At 42.6% G+C, this 20,815-nt stretch overlaps 2 protein-coding genes across 6 annotated transcripts in view; one reads left to right on the forward strand and one right to left on the reverse strand.

The window, feature by feature from the left end:
- Positions 1-5,401: 5,401 nt before the first annotated feature.
- KLHL34 (kelch like family member 34) lies at positions 5,402-7,348 on the forward strand (the record flags this gene model as incomplete). Its single annotated transcript, XM_081222005.1, has 1 exon — positions 5,402-7,348. The coding sequence occupies one exon, from the start codon at positions 5,402-5,404 to the stop codon at positions 7,346-7,348; it is 1,947 nt and encodes a 648-aa protein (XP_081078131.1).
- A 2,584-nt stretch (positions 7,349-9,932) lies between these two features.
- Positions 9,933-20,815, reverse strand: part of CNKSR2 (connector enhancer of kinase suppressor of Ras 2) — a 254,002-nt gene continuing 243,119 nt past the window's right edge. For 4 of the 5 annotated variants that reach the window (XM_081222654.1, XM_081222653.1, XM_081222652.1 and 1 more), the window contains 2 exons: positions 12,546-12,742; positions 9,933-10,950 (listed from right to left, as the gene is read on the reverse strand). In XM_081222654.1, the coding sequence (XP_081078780.1) occupies positions 10,735-10,950; positions 12,546-12,742 (413 nt within the window). In that variant the 3' untranslated portion in view covers positions 9,933-10,734. The remainder of the gene's footprint in view (positions 10,951-12,545; positions 12,743-20,815) is intronic. The other variant, XM_081222651.1, reaches the window with a different exon arrangement.

A 20,815-nucleotide genomic window follows, 5' to 3' on the forward strand; every position in this document is an offset into this window, starting at 1 on the left:
TTCATCAAAGGGCCTCTTAACATGTGGCATCCAGATAGGAAAACTGGCTACAGTTACATTCTGATTTGAGTATTCAATCAAGTGTTGAGAAAATGCTTCGGTTACCAAATCATCTCATGCCACAGAGATCGCTGTTAATATTGCCAGCTTGTCTGGGGTAGGGAAGGGCAAACAAGTCCACAATCTATTTTAAAGTCATATGATGTGGGGCACAGCCACTGAATTTTCCCGTCTAAGTCTCCAACCTCTGACCTTTTGGAGCTAGTGGGCTTCCTCTCTTTTTTGGGGGGAAATGTTGACATTACACCTGGAATAAGTTATTACTGAGATTAGTGAATTTGGGATGTAGCAGAAATTATGAACAATTCTCTATTACAGTGGTTCTCACACTTTCATGTGCATCAGAATCATTGGGAGGGCTTGTTGAGAAGCAGATTGCTGGGCCCATTCCTGGGGTTTCTGATGCAGTAGAAACCATAACAGGTTCCCAGGTGATGCTGCAGGAGGACCACTGAAAACCACTGCTTTATTACATTTCCTGGCTGCTTGGCCTCTGGTATTATGAGTTTTCAGAAGGCTTTAAGGGAGGGAGAAGGAAGAGAAACTCACATCTATTGTGTATACTCGGGCCAGGAATGGTCATAGATACATAATTTTATTTTAACAGTGCTATGAATGTAGAAGCGGTATCCTCCTTTTAAAAATAATAAAATGACACTCACAGAACTTAAGTCACTTGTTTAAAGTCTAATGGAGCAGATCTGGAATTGAAGCCCAGGTCTGTCTGAGCCCAAAGCCCAGTCCCTTCCCCACCTACCACACTGCTTCTTTAGCTGTCAGCTGGGCCAGAATGCCAAAATCACTCATGATTAAAACACACACGCACACACTCCACCCCTTGAAATCCTTTCACTTGAACTGCATGTCACAAAGATAAAATAACATCTCACATACACAAAAAATGGTCTTGTTAACCTGGGTGAAGTTAACATGGGATATTTTTTCTCTATTGCATGTCTGTTATTGTTTGTAATCATGTTTTCACAATTAGTTTAGTTAATGTGTCAATTTCTAATAATAAGCTCTCCATGGAGGATGCCGGAAGCCGTGTGTTGGAAGTATATTGGTACTGAAAGGAGTCAGTAATGATAGATGATAAAGAGTTAACCTGCCGAAAACTGTATCCTAAATATCACAGGGCCTATTTTTTTAGAATGTTGTGGTTTTGAGAGAAGGTTCCCAATGTTATTATTATACAAATCCTTTTTTTTCCTCAGAAGTGCATTACAATGGATGAACCTTGAAAACATTATGCTAAGTCAAAGAAGTCAGTCACAGGAGACCATGTATTACATAATTCCATTTACGTGAAATATCCAGAATCTACAGAGATAGAAAATAGATCAGTGGTTGCCTAGGGCTTGCGGGACAGGTGGTACAGGGAAGTGAGAGTTAAAGGGCACGGGGTTTCTATCTGAGATTATGAAAATGTTCCCAAATGAGACTCTGGAGATGTCTGCATAACTCTGGAAATATGCTAAGAACCACTGAACTGTACACTTTGAATGAGTGAATCGTATGGCATGTGGATTATATCTCAACAAAGCTGTTACCAAAAAAAGCACATTACATTTGCAAAAAAAATTTTAAGTGCCTATTATACATGGACATTTGTAGTTTTCAAATTTTTTTGACATATACAATTATTTTAGAGGTGAGAGCTATGGAATTTACATTTAGCTAGGTAGGGCCAAGTCAGGGAAAGTGGAGCGCCACGGCTGACCAGCACTGCCACTTTGATGTGGGAAGTGAGGCGGGTGCTTGGAGGACTTTAGTTCTAGGCTCTGTCACAGGAGGTGCAGATGTATGGAAGGGATCATCGACAGCAGGTCACAGTCCTGACAAGGGGTGGGGGGTTCAAGATAAATTGCAGGGTCCCAACAGGCATGCTGGAGTGTGTAGCTGGGCCTTCGGCAGAAGCCTGGCCATAGAAAGTGGGGTGTGGAGGGGCTGCTGGGGCACCGGGGGCCGTGTGTCCGGGGAGGAGGAGTAGCAGTGTATCTGATTGGATGCCAAGAACCATGTGGGGCTGGCCTTGGTAAAGGACTGGGGTTGTAGAGCAGGGGGCTGGATGAAGTGGTAGGGCCTTCTCTCAGTTGCAGGCCACCCATGGTGACCCACTTGATTCCTAGGGATGTTAGCTCATGGCCATATCAGGGTGTGTCTGCAACCGAAGCTGTGTGAAGGGAAGAAAGAGAAGCAGAGAGAAAGAAGTAACTGTCTCAGTCAAGTTCCTAACAACCCTTTACTCCTCCCACTGACAGTCTCATTCCCTCTATCTGTTCAACTCAACATTATTTATGCCAAAGACTGTGACAGGGGCTGGATATACAAAGACCAAGAAACAGTCCCCAGCCTCAAGGAGTTCATAGTCTAAAGAGGGAGGACAACTTAGAAGCAGATCATTTTCAACAGAACAATCACATCCTAGTTAATATTGCCCAGAAATTAAAATATCAATACTTTCCATAAACCTTACTCAAAGGACAAGAATGTTCTTGGATGGACTGACAGTTACATTTTCTAAACAAGACCTTGTAGACACATCTAATATGAAAATTTCTTCATGTAACACATTTCATCATATCCTCAATGGCAAAACATGTTGAGGTGGCATGTTGGGCCAGCAATGAACAGGTACTTGTTGTATAAAATTGGATTTTTGATGTCAAGAGTTTAAAATCTTCCACAGCATCTCTATTCTCAAGTAAGTGTGACATTCTGGATTCAGACTGAATGCATGGTGATGGACAGATCTGATGGGCTGTGGTCCAATTTCAGGGTGAGAAATATGCTGTTTAAAAAACTGTACTTAAACTTTATCGCTCTGAAATTTGGTTTAAATAAACTGACTGTGTGTTGCACTATTTTATTTTTATCATACATGAGGTCACATAATATAGTGGGGAGGGAGCCCTGGATTCTGGTCCAGACTCTGTAACTCAATATCCAAGTCACCCAGACAAACCATACTCTCTCTGGGGCTCATTTGCCACATTTTTAAAAAGAAAAACAAGAAATTGGGGAGGATAGGGAGAGGGTTTGGCTAAATGATCTCAAATATCCCTTCTAGCAAAATTCTATCAGGTTGAGTAAAGGCCATTTAATTTCACCATACAGATCTGTGCACAGCGAACCAAACTGGTATTTTATTTTTGAACTAAGAATTTTAGGGCTTAAAAAAAAAGAAAGAAAGAAAAACCCAAACCAACTAGCACTGCCCGCCCCCCATCTGTAGCTCTAACATTAGGAATTCAAATTGCAGTATTTTTAGTCCCTGGAGTTTAAGTAAGCCCTTAACCTGAGCCCCTGCCTGCATTTTATAATTTGACTAATTTAAGTCATAAATCAGTTTCATCTTTGACAACAAAGCAAAATCATTTTACTAATATTTTTATGTACTTCAAGAATTGCTTCTAACTGGAGACCCTGTAAGTACCGATAGCATACCAGGAAGAAAACGATGAATTTTATCCTTCCTTGGATTTTTAAAAAATGAAGTACAACCCTAACTCTCAGAAATGCAAGTTATTTCAGATGCCTTCAAAAGGTGCACTTAAAACAGATTACCAGAAGGGTTGCATTAGAAAATAGAAAAATCAATTCTAGATGAAAGCAAAACACACAGAACCCTCCAAACTGGCAAGAAAGAACAGCTATATTAATCATTTAGTTATTTAAGAGCAGGGTGTCAGAGATGAGAAGTGCTTTCCTGATGTCTCAAGATTGGGGTGGTTTTAGTCATCATTTCCGTGCTGGGTGCATCTTATAAAAATAGCTTCATGAGGATGGGCCCTTCAAAACTCCAGCCTCTACCGAGCTTTGCAACCTTACTGACCATTATCACGTCACGGCATTGAGAATGGAGCAGGCAGTAATTACATCAGAGCCTGTAAAGCCAGGGAGACAAACTGGAAAGAATTATTTTCTTAAATGAAGTGGTCATTCAAAGGCAGAAAACCCAAGTCACCTACAATCTCCTTGTCCACTTTGCCAAGGGATGGGCCGGGTGGGGTCTAAGAACAGGAAGGGGGAACTCAGCCGGGGTCGGGGAGCTGGGTGGGAGCAAATTCCTGAAAGCGGAATGTGAGACAAGCCAGAGAGACCTCGGGAAGGGCGCAGAGTAGGCCCAGCATCTCGCAAGGGTGAGTCCAGGTGAGGGGCGTGCTCCGGAGAGCCGCTGGCGAGGAGTGTCGCTTCGCCCCGGCGTGATTCCCGCCAGTGGCTCCTCTGAGCGCAGTGGCCTCCTGGGTGTCAGCGCGCAAAATCGCCGCTTAATCCCCGCTCTCGCTGGATTAATTAGGGCCTCCTCAAAGCAGAAAGTTGCGAGCCAGGGGCTTCTTTCCCAGGCGCAGAGACACCGGGGGGTCGACACTCCTCCAGACCAGCCGGGAGCCCCTCCCCAGACACCAACAGGCACAGGGTCCCCGCGACTGGCGCCTCTCCAGTGAGCGCCTCCCGCACCCCAGCCGGATTCCCGGGACCCCCTGGTGACCGGCGGCTTGTGGGGTGGCTGGAGTCATGTCCCAGGCCCGGGCCGCTTACTCCCGCGTCCCGGCCCTCCGTTCTCAGCCAGCAGCTGGGGCGCGGGGCGGGGCGCACCGGGAAGGCCGAGGCCGCGCGCTATTCCTGTCGCTGTGAGCTACCGGCATGTTATGTGCGGCGCCCAATCACGCCTCCGACCCTCCGCGCTGACCCGAGCCCCACCTCCCTAATCCCCTAGGCTTTGATTTGATCCTCCGCGCGGAACAAGCTCACCTCCCTTGCCCCGTAGCTAGTTGTCCCCGGCCCTCGCGGGTGCCCGCAGAACCCTCCTTGTCCACCCCCGGGGAGGTCAGAGCCCTCGCCCCGCACTCCCCGGACGGCCCGAGTCGGGCCACATCTGCGCATCTGGGCCGTCGGAGATCCAGCACCCCCCTGGAGTCAGTCTACCTGCAGCTCCACCCTTCCAGGTGATGGTGCGCGGCCACTGCGGCCCCTGGCGCGCAGGTGTGGGCTCCCCAAACTGGGCCGTGGAGGGGGCTTTGGGCAACGCTCTGGCAGCCTCAGCAGCCGCTGAAACCAAGCCCCGCACCTCCCGGAAGACTCCAAACTCCGTGCCCTCCGCTACTAGGGCCTTCTGGAAACCGTTCCCCGACCGGATTTGCTCTGAGAGGGGGACAGGGAGATCTGCGGACCTGTATGAAGGAGGCCTGGGATTTAAGCTGAGCAGGCAAAAATGGGCCCCTGCTAGGGGCTCTTCGGCTCGCACGGGGGACCTGGCGGTGCCGTGTCCCGGGATGTCTCCGGCCGCGCCCGGCTGGCCCCAGCCCCGGCCCGGCCACTTCCCGCCCTGGGCATCATGAGTTACTTCCTGTCTTACTGCAAAGCTCATGGCGGCGCGCTGCTCACCGGCTACCAGGCCCTGCGCGCCGAGGGCTTCCTGTGCGACGTGACTCTGGAGGCCGAGGGCAGCGAGTTCCCGGCGCACAGGTCGCTCCTCGCGTGTTCCAGCGACTACTTCAGGGCCCTGTTCAAGAGCCACACCCGGGAATCCCAGGCGCCCGTGATCCACCTGCATGTGCCGTCGGCGGCCGGCCTGCAGCGCCTGCTGGACTTCATCTACACCGCCTGGCTGCCGCTCTCCATGGACACCGTGGAGGACACGCTGGAGGCCGCCAGCTACCTGCAGGTCACCGAGGCCCTGGGGCTGTGCGGCCGCTACCTGGAGCGCCAGCTAGCCCCTGAGAACTGCTGCTTCGCCGCCAACATGGCGGCGCGCTTCGGCCTGGTACACACGCTGGGCGCGGCCGAGCGCTGCATTGTGAGCCACCTGCGGGAGCTGCTGGCGCGGGGCGCGGGCCCCGCCGGGCTCCTGGAGCTCAACCCCGCGTCGCTGAGGGCCGTGCTGGGTGCCCCTGACGTGGCGCGCGTGCCCGAGGCCCGGCTGCTGGGCCTGGCCCTGGCCTGGCTGCGGCAGGAGCCCGAGGCCGAACGGCTGGCCCACTGCGCCGCGCTGCTCGAGCGCGTCCGCTTCGGCCTGGTGCCCACCGACGTGCTGCGGCGCGTGTACTCGGGCTCCGGCCTCACCCTGCCCTCCCGGGTCAAAGGCCTCATCATCCAGGCCCTCAACTACCACACGTCGCCCTCCCGTCAGCCGCTCATGCAGGGCGAGCAGACCAGCGTCCGGAGCCCCCAAACCCGCATCTTGTTGGTCGGGGGGTGCAGGGGGCGGGAGGTGGTGACTGAGGAGGTCGTCGCCCCCCGGCGGGCAGCCAGGGGGAGGGGCGCCGCGGCGGAGCCCGAGGAAGAGGAGGAGGAAGAGGAGCAGGTGGAAGAGGAGGAGGAGTGGGAGCTTACCCGGGACGTGGTGGCCTTTGACGGGTACAACCACCGCTGGCGCAGCCTCACGCGGCTGCCCGCTCCGCTACTGGGGCACAGCGTGTGCGCCGCGGGCAACTTCCTGTTCGTCCTCGGCGGGGAGATCCCGTCAGGCGGTGGCTCCTCCCCCACAGCCGACGGCCTGCGGGCGGTCACGGCCCAAGTGCACCGTTATGACCCGCGCTTCCACGCTTGGATGACTGTGCCCGCTATGCGGGAAGCGCGGGCCCATTTCTGGTGCGGCGCCGTGGGCGAGGGGCTCCTGGCCGTCGGGGGCCTGGGCGCAGGCGGCGAAGCGCTGGCCTCAGTGGAGATGTACGACCTGCGCCGGGACCGCTGGACAGCGGCCGGGGCGCTGCCGCGGGCCCTGCACGGCCACGCGGGGGCCGTCGGGAACTGCGGCGTCGTGTACATCTCCGGGGGCAAGGCGGGGAGAGGCGAGGGCGGCGCGAGCAGCCTCCGGGACGTGTTCTCCCTGGGCCCCGGGGAGCAGGCGTGGAGCAAGAGGGCGCCCATGGGCACGGCCCGCTTCGGGCACCACATGGCCGCACTGCGCGGCGCGCTGTTCGCCTTTCTGGGGCGCTACGAGCCCTTCTCCGAAATCGAGCGCTACGACCCCGGCACCGACCAGTGGACTCGGCTGCGGCCGCTACCCTACGACCGCTTCTGCTATGGGCTGGCCGTGGTGGAGGAGACGGTGCTGCTGCTGGGCGGCCTGAAGTGGCGGGACTCACGACAGGTGCCTACCCGCAACGTGGTGGGTTATGACCTCGACCTGGACCGCTGGGAGGACACTGGCTGCGCGCTGCCTTGGGCCTGGAGCGGCCTGCAGTGCGCAGTGCTGCAGCTGGCCGAGGGTGGGGATGAGGAGAGGGAGGGAGAGCCCGGAGAGGCGCCAGATTTAGTGCTGGGCTTAATGGGTCAGTGAGCAAGTCGCGCCTGACCAGGCTTACAGAGCAGCCCATGGGCTTTTCCTTAGGCTTGGCCAAAGAGGAACATTTCCCCTTACTCTGAGAATGGGATACAGGACGGGTCAAATTTAGAAGGATATATGAATCATCTTCAGTGAACTGGGGATTTCTAGAAATTCTCATGCTGGGCTAGAGATGGACTTTGAAAATAAAACATGACCCTATTTTCCCTCTGGTAGTTAGTGTTTCCCAGGCGCTAAACAGAGATTACTTTTGTGCCAAACAGCCAAAAAACGTACCATAAGAAGTTATGTACAAGACCAGAAAATTGTTAGCTATAAAGACTGTAATAAATGGTTCTAGAAGATGGCATTATCTGAATAAGTAAATATTTATCTGAATAAATAGTGAAGGTAAAGTGCCTTGGTTAATAAACACATGCAATCATTGTAGGGAGAACTATGATTTTATGATCCAGAATCATGGTTATAGTTCTGCTCTGATGGTTTAATATAGATATGGAACTGAGAGGAAAAAAATCTCTAAGAAAGCGCCATTTTTTTTTTTGAGAAAATAACCTAGGTTAAGTTTTTCTGTACTTCATCCCTACTTACCCTAGACTGCTTTTGCCCTGGCTTTTGGCAGCTCATTGGTTTTAAGTTTTATTTCTACAGCCCTTAGCCATAATAATCAGGCTTCTTTGGTTTAGTGGAACACCTAACAAAAACAAATCAAAACCCTATTTCATTCATCCTCTTTAAATGTTCATTCTGCAGACATGCTGTAGGTAATATTTGTAAAAAAATATTTTTAAGCTTATTTTTAGTGGTACCCCCCCACCCTCTGCCCCACCTTCCCAAAAGAATCACAGAGAAACGAAAGAGGAGTAGGTGAAATTTTAAAGTTCCTGTCAGGTAAATGGGAAACCAGCTTGATTTTGCAGGATCTCAGAGAAGATTCTTGTATACACTGGACAGGTGCTTCTTCTGGCTTGTACCACCAATGGAGTGACAAAGTTAAAACTTGTAACCGGGGGTGGGGTGGCGGGGTGGCGGCGGCCGTGTGATTAGGTCACAAAGAAATGTGATGAGGACTGCATGAATAAAATAGGTGCTTTATAAGGATTCATTAAGAGCTGAATTTATTTGACTTCAGTTTACAGTGCTGCCTCTCTCCTAGATTTGAAACTAATGCAATAAAATGTACAGATATATAGTGTTAAAAGGTCTCTTTCATGCTAGGCTAGCCACGAGTCTTTTAAAATTCATTAGTTTAATTTTTACCATTTAAAACAACAGAGCCAACTTTACCAAAGTAAAAGCTGCTTAGTAGCAACACAGCTAGTCTTTCTATCAAGTGCTCACTGTTTCCAGGGCACAACCTGGCCACTGTATCCACGACACATCCATCAGGTACAGATATTTTTAAGTAAATGTACACATTTGGTCTAGTAAACATTAACAAGTCTAAACACCTGTAACAAGCACACTTCATTTTAGGACAAGAGGTTTTTGTTTTTTTGCTTTTTGTTTTTGTTTTTTTACATATACAAAATCCCACAAATTTAATGTGTGTCAATACCCATGCGGTAAATAAATGTTTTTACAAATAGTTTTTTTTTAAATGATAAAAATATTACACCGGACCCAAAATTCCATACAAACATTAATACATGATTTCTCATCCATTTTGACTAAATATAGGATTACTGAAATTGTGCTGTAGAAAGGCCACTCTCCTGTACAGTTGTGCAAAGTCTGCAAAACGATAGTGATTCAATGGTGGTTTCAAAAGCAAAGGAAAAGATCCCCGCTGTGGAGTTTTTACTTTCTCCTCTACAGCAAAAATATTCACTGGCAGATATCTGAACTCTTAGAGATGAAAGTACATTCATTCACTGAGCTGTACAGGCAACAGTATAAAGCTGATTAGAAGTAGATTTTAGGATATAGAATAGTAAAGGAGGGTCTCTTCCTCCTCCTAAAAAAACAAAACCCAAAACCAGCAAATTGTGACTTACACGTTATGCAGCCAGACACTAAAAAGCAGCACAGTCATTATCATGCTGTGATCACTTTCAAAAATGAGATGCTTATAAATGGAAATATATGAAGAGGATTTTTTCATAGACTTCATCCACTCTATAGAACAAATCATGAAACTAGGAAAAACCTCTAAAAATTGTTTCTCTGTATAATTCAATGTAATATATCTCTGAATGACCATCATCCTCTTGCTCCTCAGGAGAGAGGTACATTTTTCTTTTTCAACATTGTTTTCTATATTAGAACATACATCAGCCTGTAAGTAAACATATTTTACTTCCCTGCCTGAAGTATAATTATATATAAAGTTTAACTAATGGACTAGGGGGAAAATTGACCCTAACTGGGAAGTTGATCCATTTACATTTATACCTTGTAACTTTTTAGAAGTTGGAGTTTAAAAACATGAGTTTGGGCTGAAACTATATATATATATATATATATATATATATATATATATATATATATATATATATATATATATATATATACACACATATATATACATATACACATATATATATGTTAGCTGCCTTTCTGGGTGAGTTAAGTGTGTTTTAAAAAATCCACTCTCAAAGTCCTCTATACACAATCAGCATTTCATCACTACAAAAATAAAGGAAGATTTAAACCAAGAAAATAAAGCAGCTCTATCTTCAATTTTGGTCTCAGTTACAAAAACATCTTACAAAGCTTTGCCCTGATACACCATTAAGTGTCCCCATGGATTTGGAATAGTATTTCCATTAACCAGCTTTCACAAGTTAATAGACTATTAAGACGAATATTAGATACCTGAACTTTTCTTATGTTGATGCTCTTCTGTTTTGCTTAACTCTTGTATGCACATCTACATTTCACAAAAATAAAACTACAGCATTAAACTTTGTGCAATGTTTAAGAAAATTCTTAGAACATTTTAATAAATATAAAAAAGGTTTAAATTCTTTCCCACCCACAAGGATGTCTGCACCTGAAAAAATGTGATTTAGTTTTGAAGTCTTGTTTATATAAAATTAACTTAAAGGGAGAAAAGATGACCTTAGATAGAAAACCGCCTTTTTGTTTTTTCTACTTGAAGACCACCTGTCTTCAGAGTTGTTTGCAAAAGTTAATTTTAAGTCATTGAAGACAGCTGATTTTGCACATGGTAAACATAAGCTGAGCACTAACTGCATATAAAATATACAAATGCTCATTAAAGACAGTGGTATTATGACCATATAGGGTTTGTTTCATATAGTTTTGGTAACATTGAAGTATAGCTTGTCAAGTGTCCCACACGTTGATATAAAAACTACCTTATATACTTGTTCAAAGTACCAGAAGGTACCACACGGCCAGAGGGCAGAATACACTTACACATGCGTTTCAATGTATGAATGAGTGTGTGTTAGGGAGGAAGTGATTACATCTACTTCAGAAGAAATACTTAATGGGTCATTTGAGGTGGTGTTTTGACAGATATCCAAGAAAAGATCGAGGTACATCTGCTTCCATTGTTGGAATTCTTTTGATGTCAAGTCTGGATTGTCTAGGACTTTATCAATAATGGCTACTTCCCCTTCTCTGGCCTGAAAAGCAAAAGGATTCAACAGTTACAGTAGGGACAGACTGTTCTTCAAATTTAAAATAAAAAGTTAATAGGCAAACTATTAAGAAGCCCACAAGAAACAGCTCTGGTATACTCAAACTCAGCTATTTAGACTCAAATACTAGTGTACTTTTTCCTACACGCAGGCATGCCTCGTACTGCCCACTCTGTATGGTTTATTTTTTCTTCTGGCCTGTCCTGTTTCCCATCTCTGCCTACGGAAACCTTCCTCATTCTATAACATCCAGTTCATATGCCTCTCGTTTCTTGAAGCCTTCCTTCGACAACTGGAAAAAATGTTTTCTCCTTCATTTAGATAAGTCCCCGTAACACTTGATCACTGCTGTTGAGTGGACTTACCACATTCTATGTCTTGAGTTACTTTTGCACAGTCCTTTTTCCTTCTGCTAGATGGTCACTTGGTGGTTTGGACCTGAATGGGGGTGGGGTGTGTAGCTCTGAGAGGAGGGAGGGTTAGGATATCTTTGGACTAGAATTGGGCACCGGAATTATTCTTATGGATATTATAGCTCTTTTAAAAATTCTGGTCTTAGTTACCAATAGGCCATTAAATTATCCCATGGATTTGCAATAGTATTCGCATGAATACCAACTGAAAGCTAATTGACTGAAAACTTGGCTGCCTGCTACCAGAAATGTTTTCAAATCATGCATTTCCTATTTTGTTTATCTCTTTGGTATTCACCTCTGTTTCAAAATTCACAAAACCTCAGCAGCATACTACAGATCTGCAATATTTCCCAAAGGAGCTCTTTGACCTTTTGTTTCCTGAAATTACTGCGTCACAAACTCTGTATGACATTTCTTTTCTGTTTTTGAGTTTTCCAGGGTGCAGGGTCTGCTTAGGGAGAGTGTGTATGGCACGCCCTCTCCCCTGATACACACACAGTGAGGGGGCTGACTCTTCTGGCTCCTTCTTCAACTTCCTGCCTCTGTTTCCCTTTCCTCACCACCTCCTCCCCAATCTGGGGGTGGCATAAGAAGACTGGAGACTATGTAAACGCTTATGGAAATGTATAATAGGAAAGTAACATGTCAGTTGGGAACTGATGGTGTATACAGAACAATTATAAAATTTCTACATGGAACATGAATCACTATGGCTTTACTCCAAATGTGCTGCAGGAGATATTCACAAAATATCTCGAACAGTTTTAGCACCCACTATTGCATTCTGCATGCATGCTATGTTCTTTTAGTAACTATATTAATTCCACGACATGGCATATTTATCTTAGGAAAACAAAAGACTGAGGAATAACACCAGCCCTGCATTTTTGGAAAAAAAATTAATTACGTCCTGTTTTCTCCTAGAACTAAGTCATATAACATTTAGTCAGTGCTTTGAGATAAAAAGTTTAACATTATTTCCTTTTGGCCAAATACACTTATTATGCTAAAGAAACAGCTCGGCTTCGGGCATTCGGTATGTTTATCCTCCGCTCCCCCACCCCCCGCCATTTTGTATTTTGTCCCCTGGAGTATCTGATAATCCACTTTGAGTTCGGGAATGAATCCCTTAAAAGGAATTTCTCCTTCCATTTCATATCTTACCTTTAAAGTGCTTTTGAGAATTCTTAGCCTGTGTAGTTTTTCATTCATCACAGGATCATTACATCTCTTTATAAATGATAGCTTGTATTCCATCTTGGTTGAAATGCGATGTTCTCCCAGTGGTGACAGACTGGCTTGCTCCAATGCCCTATATAAATCTTGCAAAGAGTCTCCTAACTTTTCTTCCCTACTTTCACCTGCAATGTCCAAAAAAAAAAAAAAAAAGAGAGAAATAAATCCAGTGTAATAAACAGTTATTTGACACTCCAAAAATCTACTAAACAAAATTCTGAAAAACAGGATAATGAATGATTGGGAAAACACTCTCCTACATTAAAAACAACAACAACAACAAACCCCACCAAACCCACAGTTGCTAGTTATACTGGGTAAGACTAGCTACAGGCAGCCAATTGTTTTAGAATGATCAATTAATAGGATGCTTTGATTAACAAAATATTCTCTTAGTAGCAAATCACTGTACATATCTTGAGTCCATTAAGTTCAAAGAATTAGAGTACAAAAGGTACACAACACAGAAACAATCCTGCATGTAATTTAATATTTTAAAACATTAGTGAATATCCCTTATCATTATACTGATAAGCATAGAAGTGCTAAGTAACAGAGCTCTCCTGGTTTAGCAATACTGAATGAACTGATTTTTACATTTTTCCAGACTTCATAAGATGTAATGGCATTCACTGGAGTATATATCATTGTAAAAATCTTCTAATAGTGTGCCGTAGAGGATTATTAGGTTTCATGTGACTGCCATAGTAATGCCTGCCACATTGTAAATATAGTTAAGTGACCATAAATTATCATCAATAATAATGCTTTAATTAGAATGAGATATGGGAATGTTTATATGCAGATGTAAGCAAAAATCTGGCATGTACTAAAAGAAGCTACTTAACATTTGAAAGACCTGGGAAGAAAACACTCCAATTAAATATTTTTGAGAAGAAAAAAAATTAGAGACTGGTTCAGGAAAGGATCTTAGATCTATCTGAACAAATCAAAACTCCCATATTATTCTTGAATTGTCTGAATATACTGATGTCATATCTTTCTCAATGATAAACAAAGATGAACTTGGATCTTGCTTGGATTGGGAGAGAGGATTAGGGTTATATCACATTTCCTTTAATAGAGAGCTTAAGAGTCCTATTTGAGGAATACTAATTACATTGGCCCAAGAAGTAAATATGGAATGTTGTTCATTCCACCATGGTCCATGTAAATATTTTAGGCTTTCTGTCATAGTTAAAAAAAAAAAAAGATGCCCTAATTGGTAATAATGTAGTTAACATTTGTAAGTGCCCGGCAGTAGGGTAAATGCTTAACACTCATGATCTCATTTAATGCTCACAGCAGTACTAGGACTAGATCTATGTGATTTTCATTTTATAGCAGGGAAGTACCTTGCTCAAGGTCACATTTAGTAAGTGGTAGAGCTAGAATTCCGACTGGGCAGTCTGGCTCCAGAATCCATGATGTTAACAAGAATTCTAGACTGTCAATTTTGTCAGGAATCATTTGAACTGTGTATTTAACAGTAGGTGTTAAGGAATTTGTGAGACTTGCTTAAAATGCAGCATTCTAAAGAAAACTTTTTAAAAGAGTATACCTAAAACTGCCCCCAAAGCCCACCAACACAGTACCTTAACTTGAGGGGATCATCTTTAGGATGAAAAAGTAACTTCATTTAAGTTTCATATTCAATTTTTGGCTCTGCTGCTGAGGTTGGCAGCTATTGGTAAGTATGATTGTTGAATCCTTCTATTAGAAAGTTCTTTGTTATCAGCACCTGCTATCACTAATTCCTCTATAACAAATTTTAACTTCCTAATCATATATCTAAGTTAGAACTATAATCTAACAATACAAAAATCCCTTTAAACAGCGTTTAAGTTCTCTGTTGGCTCATCCTTCAATGTCTGCAACACCTAGAGGCTTCTGAGGGGTCGGGGGACAGAGGACTGTAAAAAGGAGGAACTGCCTTGTGGGCTAAGAAGATTGAAATGAGATAAGGAATTTTAACCGAGAATGGTTTGGAGCCAGAAAGGCACAAAATTATAACGTCATTCAGAGTAACTAAATGGAGTTGTAAAAACAAGGATACTTTTGAACAGCATAATTCCATTTCATAAAATCATAGGCCAGGAAAGAATCCTGAGGAATTATTTAGTAGTTACCATTCTTTCTGCCTCAAGGCAAGACTGCATCTTAAGCCAGATGTAATTTCATAGAGCAGAGGGTGGGAGAGAAATGGTAGGCCTAACAGATGTGAATTATAGTAGTCTAGGTATCAGGTAGCCTAATGTATTATTAGTTTTTCAGTTCCTGAAGGAAGGTAAAGAAAAAAGGGATCCAGATTATAGTTTTAGGATTTAAAGGAGGCAGAAGTATTTTCACATAGTAAACTTTTATTTTAAGATAACCTTCTTCCATATTACCTAACACTGTAGGGAGTATATATTTCGTTGAACAAACATTCTTACCCGGTTTTCTTTCTCCTCAATTCTTAAAGTTTGTGGAATACTGAGCCAGATGCTTGATTTTTTAATAAAATTTCAATGTAGTTTTACTTCTAGAAGTGTAAGTAAAGCTTTAATATAAAAAGTGACAAACATAGCTAAAAACTGGAAGTTTTTTTTCCTTCTTGCCATTAAGGGGGGAAAAAGCGTTCAAACAAAGGACAACATAATTTTACAAAGAACCTGGTTTGACAGCTATAAGAAGAATCGAGTATGGATTTATCTCTGGGCAGCACATTTGAACAGGGAATCACAATGAGACGGAACACAGAAACATTTCCAAGTAGAGTAATGGAATAGAGATATTAGAGGTAAGTCAGGCCCCCTTCCCCCACCCCTACACATCATACACATATGCAACACAAGACACAGTAGTGGGATGAGGAAGGATGAAGGATTGAGATGCCAGGCTACCACAAAATGCCACCAATTACTTAACATTTTAAGACTGGACAAAGAGTCCTTTTCTTTTCAAAGGAGGGGGAGTGAGGGGCAGAGTCACATTATAAATCTGATTCACTATGCTCAACAGTCAGAACAACACAGAACTCAACATTCAAGACGAAAACAGACCTTTATTTTCTTTTATAATTTTCAATTGGTTTCCTTCATTTTTTTTTCTCAGATGAATACCAATTAAGTCAATTGGGGCTACCGCTGCAACTGAAAATGTGAAAGCATCTTTATCTTCTCTTTTTGCCCTCTTCTTCTTCATCTCCTTCTCACTTCTCTTCTGGTTTCTCTCTCTTTTAAACCCTTGCTTTTCTTCTTCTAGAAGAGGCTTGCTTTGGAAGAGGAGGCAAGCACTCGGTCAGGTCTGCTTCCTGATTGACTTTCTTTCAACGTGCCAGTTCAGCCCTTGGAGCACTGGCCCAAACCCAGCTTGTTTGTAATTTGAATGAATGTTTTCTGCAAGTTGGCAAAGTGTAGAAGACCACATGCAAACCACAGGACATATAGAAGAACCTTCTGTGATTCCTAATGAGGAAGTGTATCACTGCTACAATGAAATTTTAATTTGTATCTAACTTATTCAGGAATTCTGGGCCTATGAAGGAGTAAATTCCCTCTCAAATTATAATTACATTTACAACATGCAAATTAGTCCTGCCTCAGATGACACACTTTTCTATTCCAATTTTATTAAAGCGAAGAGAACATATAAGCTTCTCTTTCCTATATAAAATTTCATTGATAGATTTGAGGATCACAATGAAGTTACTGATAACTTGTACTCTGAGGCAAGGGAGGGTCATTTCTGGCTGTGTCATAAGTGGCAGGGCTGGAAGAAGATCCTCTTTCTTGTTTCATTTATACTCTAGCTACACCATGAAACACTGTGAGGCTAGAAATACGCTGAGCATCACAACAGTTCGTTGTCTGGTTCTTTCAGGTTGCATATGACCTCCACGTAGTGATAAAGAAAGGCTCAAAGAAAAGATTAGCCAATGCAAAATAACAGTTGGTTGGAACTTTCTTGCAAATGGCTTATTAGCAGATGATAATGCATTTCTTCAAATACTACGAGGTGTTTGGTTGATGTATTTCCTTACATTCATGCCCAGTGGTTATTAAACTTTTTTGATTGTACACCCTCACCAGTTAAAACACTTCTGTTGATAACTTATACATATGTATTACTCTATATTAATAGATATGCCTATTATAAGATAGACACAGAAAGGAAATTCGAGAAAATGGGATATGAAACCTGAGAAGTCCCAATTTTTTTCTTCCTGTACCTCACCCTATGTGTACCCTCCTTCAGAGACTTAGACTGTGACTTTCCCTGAGCGTATATGCCTTGCTCTCCTTTGCACTTCCCAATCTTCTACCTGGCATGGTGTCTCATGCACCCAACGTTTAAACTGAGTGATGCTTTTCTCTACTTTAGACACTAAGTACTCCAAAGAGGGCTTCCTATCAGGTGACTGTGTAATTTGTACGCTAGTCTCTTGTGTAATTTTGTTCATGTTTCTTTGGTGAAAATTAAGGAGAACAGAATACAAATGTGGCGACCTAAAATGTCATTCTGGTGTCCTTGCTGTTTCCCTGCCTCTGCAATGATAATGTGGAAGGAGAGAAAAAATGAAAACAAAACAAAACAAAACGAGTATGCCAACTGGGCTCTTGAAGAACCAAGCCAACAATGAATAATCAGTTCTGGTACATGTTTTGGAAGGGAACTGTGCTCTTTTAAAACTGGACAATGATGTCCTCGTCGAAACAGTTGTTCCTTCCACAACACAGCTGGGTAATGAGCACAGAAGGTTGGGAAAGGCTAAGTCACAAGTGGAGAGAAGGCTGGACATAGTAGCATTAGTCACCAGTCAAGTGTGAGAGGCATTCGGTCTTGTACGGCCACAGAGTGCTCCAAGGCTTCCAGGCGAATGGCATCACGTATGTGGAGCACTATTCTCGCCATGAAAGGCAATTAACATTTGCATTGAGACATGGGACTATTTTCTGTGAATACTAATTTACCAGTGCGCCATAATGAACAACTTATTTATATGTAAGGTGACAAAGTTTTAATGGGTTTAATGTAGATAGGTTTAATGTTTGTAGGTTTTATGCTAAAGATGATTATGTATTCAGGAGTTTACACTGTAATTTGAATTGTCTTATAATTAAAGATTCACTCTCTTTAATTCATGTTTTTATATGTCAACTAGCTATGCCTTGCATTGTAAAACTGGGGGAGGGCAGTTTGTTATATCAGAAAAAAAGCGTAAGATTTAAAAACCTGGCTTTTACTTGTCACTCTGTAATCAACTACCCTTTTCATAATTAGAAGTAATTGGTTTATTTTCTTTTAGGCAAAATAACAATAATTTCTCTGATGAAAAAAATTGAGGAAAAAACCCTTCTTTTGAAAGGACAGCTTGAGTGAGTCCACCAATATTGCTAAGTGTATTTTTACAGAAGAACATGTGAAACCCACCCCTGTACGAATGACCTTGTGCTTCACCAAAATTAAGTACAGCCCATACCAGTGTCTGTCAATTCCTTCTGCACAACAGTAAAGCTTACTTCCATAAAGAGTTAAAAAAAGAGACAGAGCTGAAGCTTATTCTACACTTCATTCTCTAAGCATGTAATTTCTGCCGAATTATGTTGTTTAATGCCACAAATATATGACCGTGATTGCATTTTCAGGGTATTACGGTAGTTTTTATGACAAATAGTTCAGATGGCAAAATCTTGGTGTCCTTGGCATTGATTTATTGTCCCAAAGGGAAGGTTCTTTGAAGGACAATCTCAAACATAAATGACAGGTTCTATATTTGCCCACAGAATTTAGAAAATTTAACTAATAGAGACATGGAGGTCAAGGTACCTGGTTCTTAGGCAGGAATTCATAAAGGGGACAGTTTAAAAACAAAGCTAAGAGATGATCATATTTAAAAATTAATGTGGAGTCTCCATATTCCTTAATGAGAAAAAAACTAAAATTCTTCATATCATAAAATTTTACTATGACTTAAACAGGGAGGACGACCCAAGACAATCCCACTAATATTAAATTCCAACAAAATGCTTTTTGATGCATTTCTATATACCAGAACCATCATTTTTATATATACTTAAAAAAACACATTAAAATGGTTAGAGCACAGAGGCAACTGTAAGGCAGATCAATGTGATTTTATTCACAACACAAATTCCATTTGTGAGAAAGAAGCATAGATTACTTCTCTTTAGAAAGATATTTACTATCAAGCATACTTAGCAAATTATTTAGCTATCTAAAAAGATCTGATACCAATTGGCCATATTTTTATTTTTACGTAATTTATATTTTTACAAGTATTCACATTATGCAATACTACACACTGTGGCGACAGGAAGAAAAAAAACATTTTCAAATACAATGTTAAATTATCTGTTCATTGCACAGTATGAAATATCCATTAATTAGCATTGAAATTATTACAGAGTATCTTATCCAACTAAAGGAAATTTCACATCCACTACAGAAGAAAAATAAGCAATATTGAGCCATAAGTGACCCAGTTACATAGTATTAAATAATATCTGAAGCTAGTTTGAAAGACAACCAGACAAAATACTTTTTCAAAAGTGAAAACCACAGCCTATAGATTTGGAAAATTTTACAGAAAAGAATAGCTCATGCCTGTCCTATGAGGCAACACCATTTGTATACAAGTGCCAAGAAATAAGGAGAAAGTTAGGATTTTAGCTGAGGAATCTAATAAAGCCTGGCATGTGGAATTTTCTTCATTAGTGTCACCGAAAGCAGTCTCCGTGTTGCACCTGAATACACTTTATAATAGAATAAACATAGTAAGTTTCAGAGCAGGTTGTGTATACCTTGCCTTAATAGATTACACTTAATTTAGTACAATACAGCACGTCAAGTTTTAAAAATGCAAAATACACTTAATACACAGAATTTGCTTTCTCTGCTTTGCCTTAAAGAGGCCACCGAAGAGTCCATTAAACAGCCAGGGTTTTCTAGTTATTGGAGCTGATCCCTCTCCTTTCCTGTGTCAGGAGAACACAACTGAGCCCTTCCCCAGTCAATAATACCCTTCCCCTCTGTTCTCCCACAGAAACAGCAGTTTTCTGTCACTGTGCTCCATCTTGATTGGCTTTGATCTTATGCTAGTCCCAGTGGAGAAAGCTCGCATTCTTCTTAAGAGTGGCCTGCCCCTCTTAATATCCCTTTAGGGAGGCCCCCAATCCAAAACACTTGATGATCTAAGCTTTTAAAAGTCTGTTTTCTGTTATAAACAGCAAGGACGAGGCCATTTTAGTTGCTTGCAAGAGGTTGATGTTGAGTCTGCGTCGTGCCGACTCTCTCCGATCTAAATTCTCTAAACATTAGCTTATCAATCTGTGAGTCCAATGGGTTGAGTGCCAACAGAAGTGGATCCGATTTGGCATGGAGAGGTTCTACCAACTCTCGCAGTGTATTAGCCTAATATGATAAAGCAGTGATACAATATGATGAAAGACCTGCGAGTGCCATTATTTCCAAAGCATATTAGTATTTGTACTAGAAATACCATCATGCAATACCCATGAAGAGAAAAGAGAAAAATATGGCTAGAATTGCATATGGTTTTAATACCATAATGTCTTTCTGTTGGCATGCAAGTCTACTTGGCCAAAAATGGGACACTTTTTGTTTTAAGCTTGGTTATCTGGAAACGCCAATCTTATGTATACAAAATAATACACAGTGCAGATACATCATTTCCTGCCTCTATACCTGTATATGCATATCTATAATTTTAATCAGAAAAGTTTATGTTAATAGTATTCTCCACACACATGTAAAATGATCAGTCTTTCAAGAAAATTAAACTGTTGTTCTATACAAGATCTTTCCTCAAATTCATCCAATCAAGAAGTATGAGGAAAAGTTTTCTGGTCTACCTTCTACCTAACTACGCTGATTCACATGCTACCAGGTGCTAACTGGTGAGATAGAAAAGCCCAGCTAGTGTGGCTCCAAGGAAGTGGCCGAATGCTGACCAACACAAAGTGAAGAGAAGTGAAAAGCTTCACAGGGTCAACGTGATGAAAGGGTGACTTGACACCTGCGTACAAGCCACATTCCAAGGAACTAAGAAACTAGAGGAGAATAAAATTTCTGAATGACCTGGGACACTAAGAACAATTGGGCTAAAATAAACTAGTCTCTTTTAGTTCATTTTATTTTGGATTTTGAGGAATGCAAATATTGTCACCAGGCAC

Source organism: Mesoplodon bidens (genome assembly GCF_964165515.1).
Source record: "Mesoplodon bidens genome assembly, chromosome: X".
In the NCBI taxonomy this organism is placed as follows: domain Eukaryota; kingdom Metazoa; phylum Chordata; class Mammalia; order Artiodactyla; family Ziphiidae; genus Mesoplodon; species Mesoplodon bidens.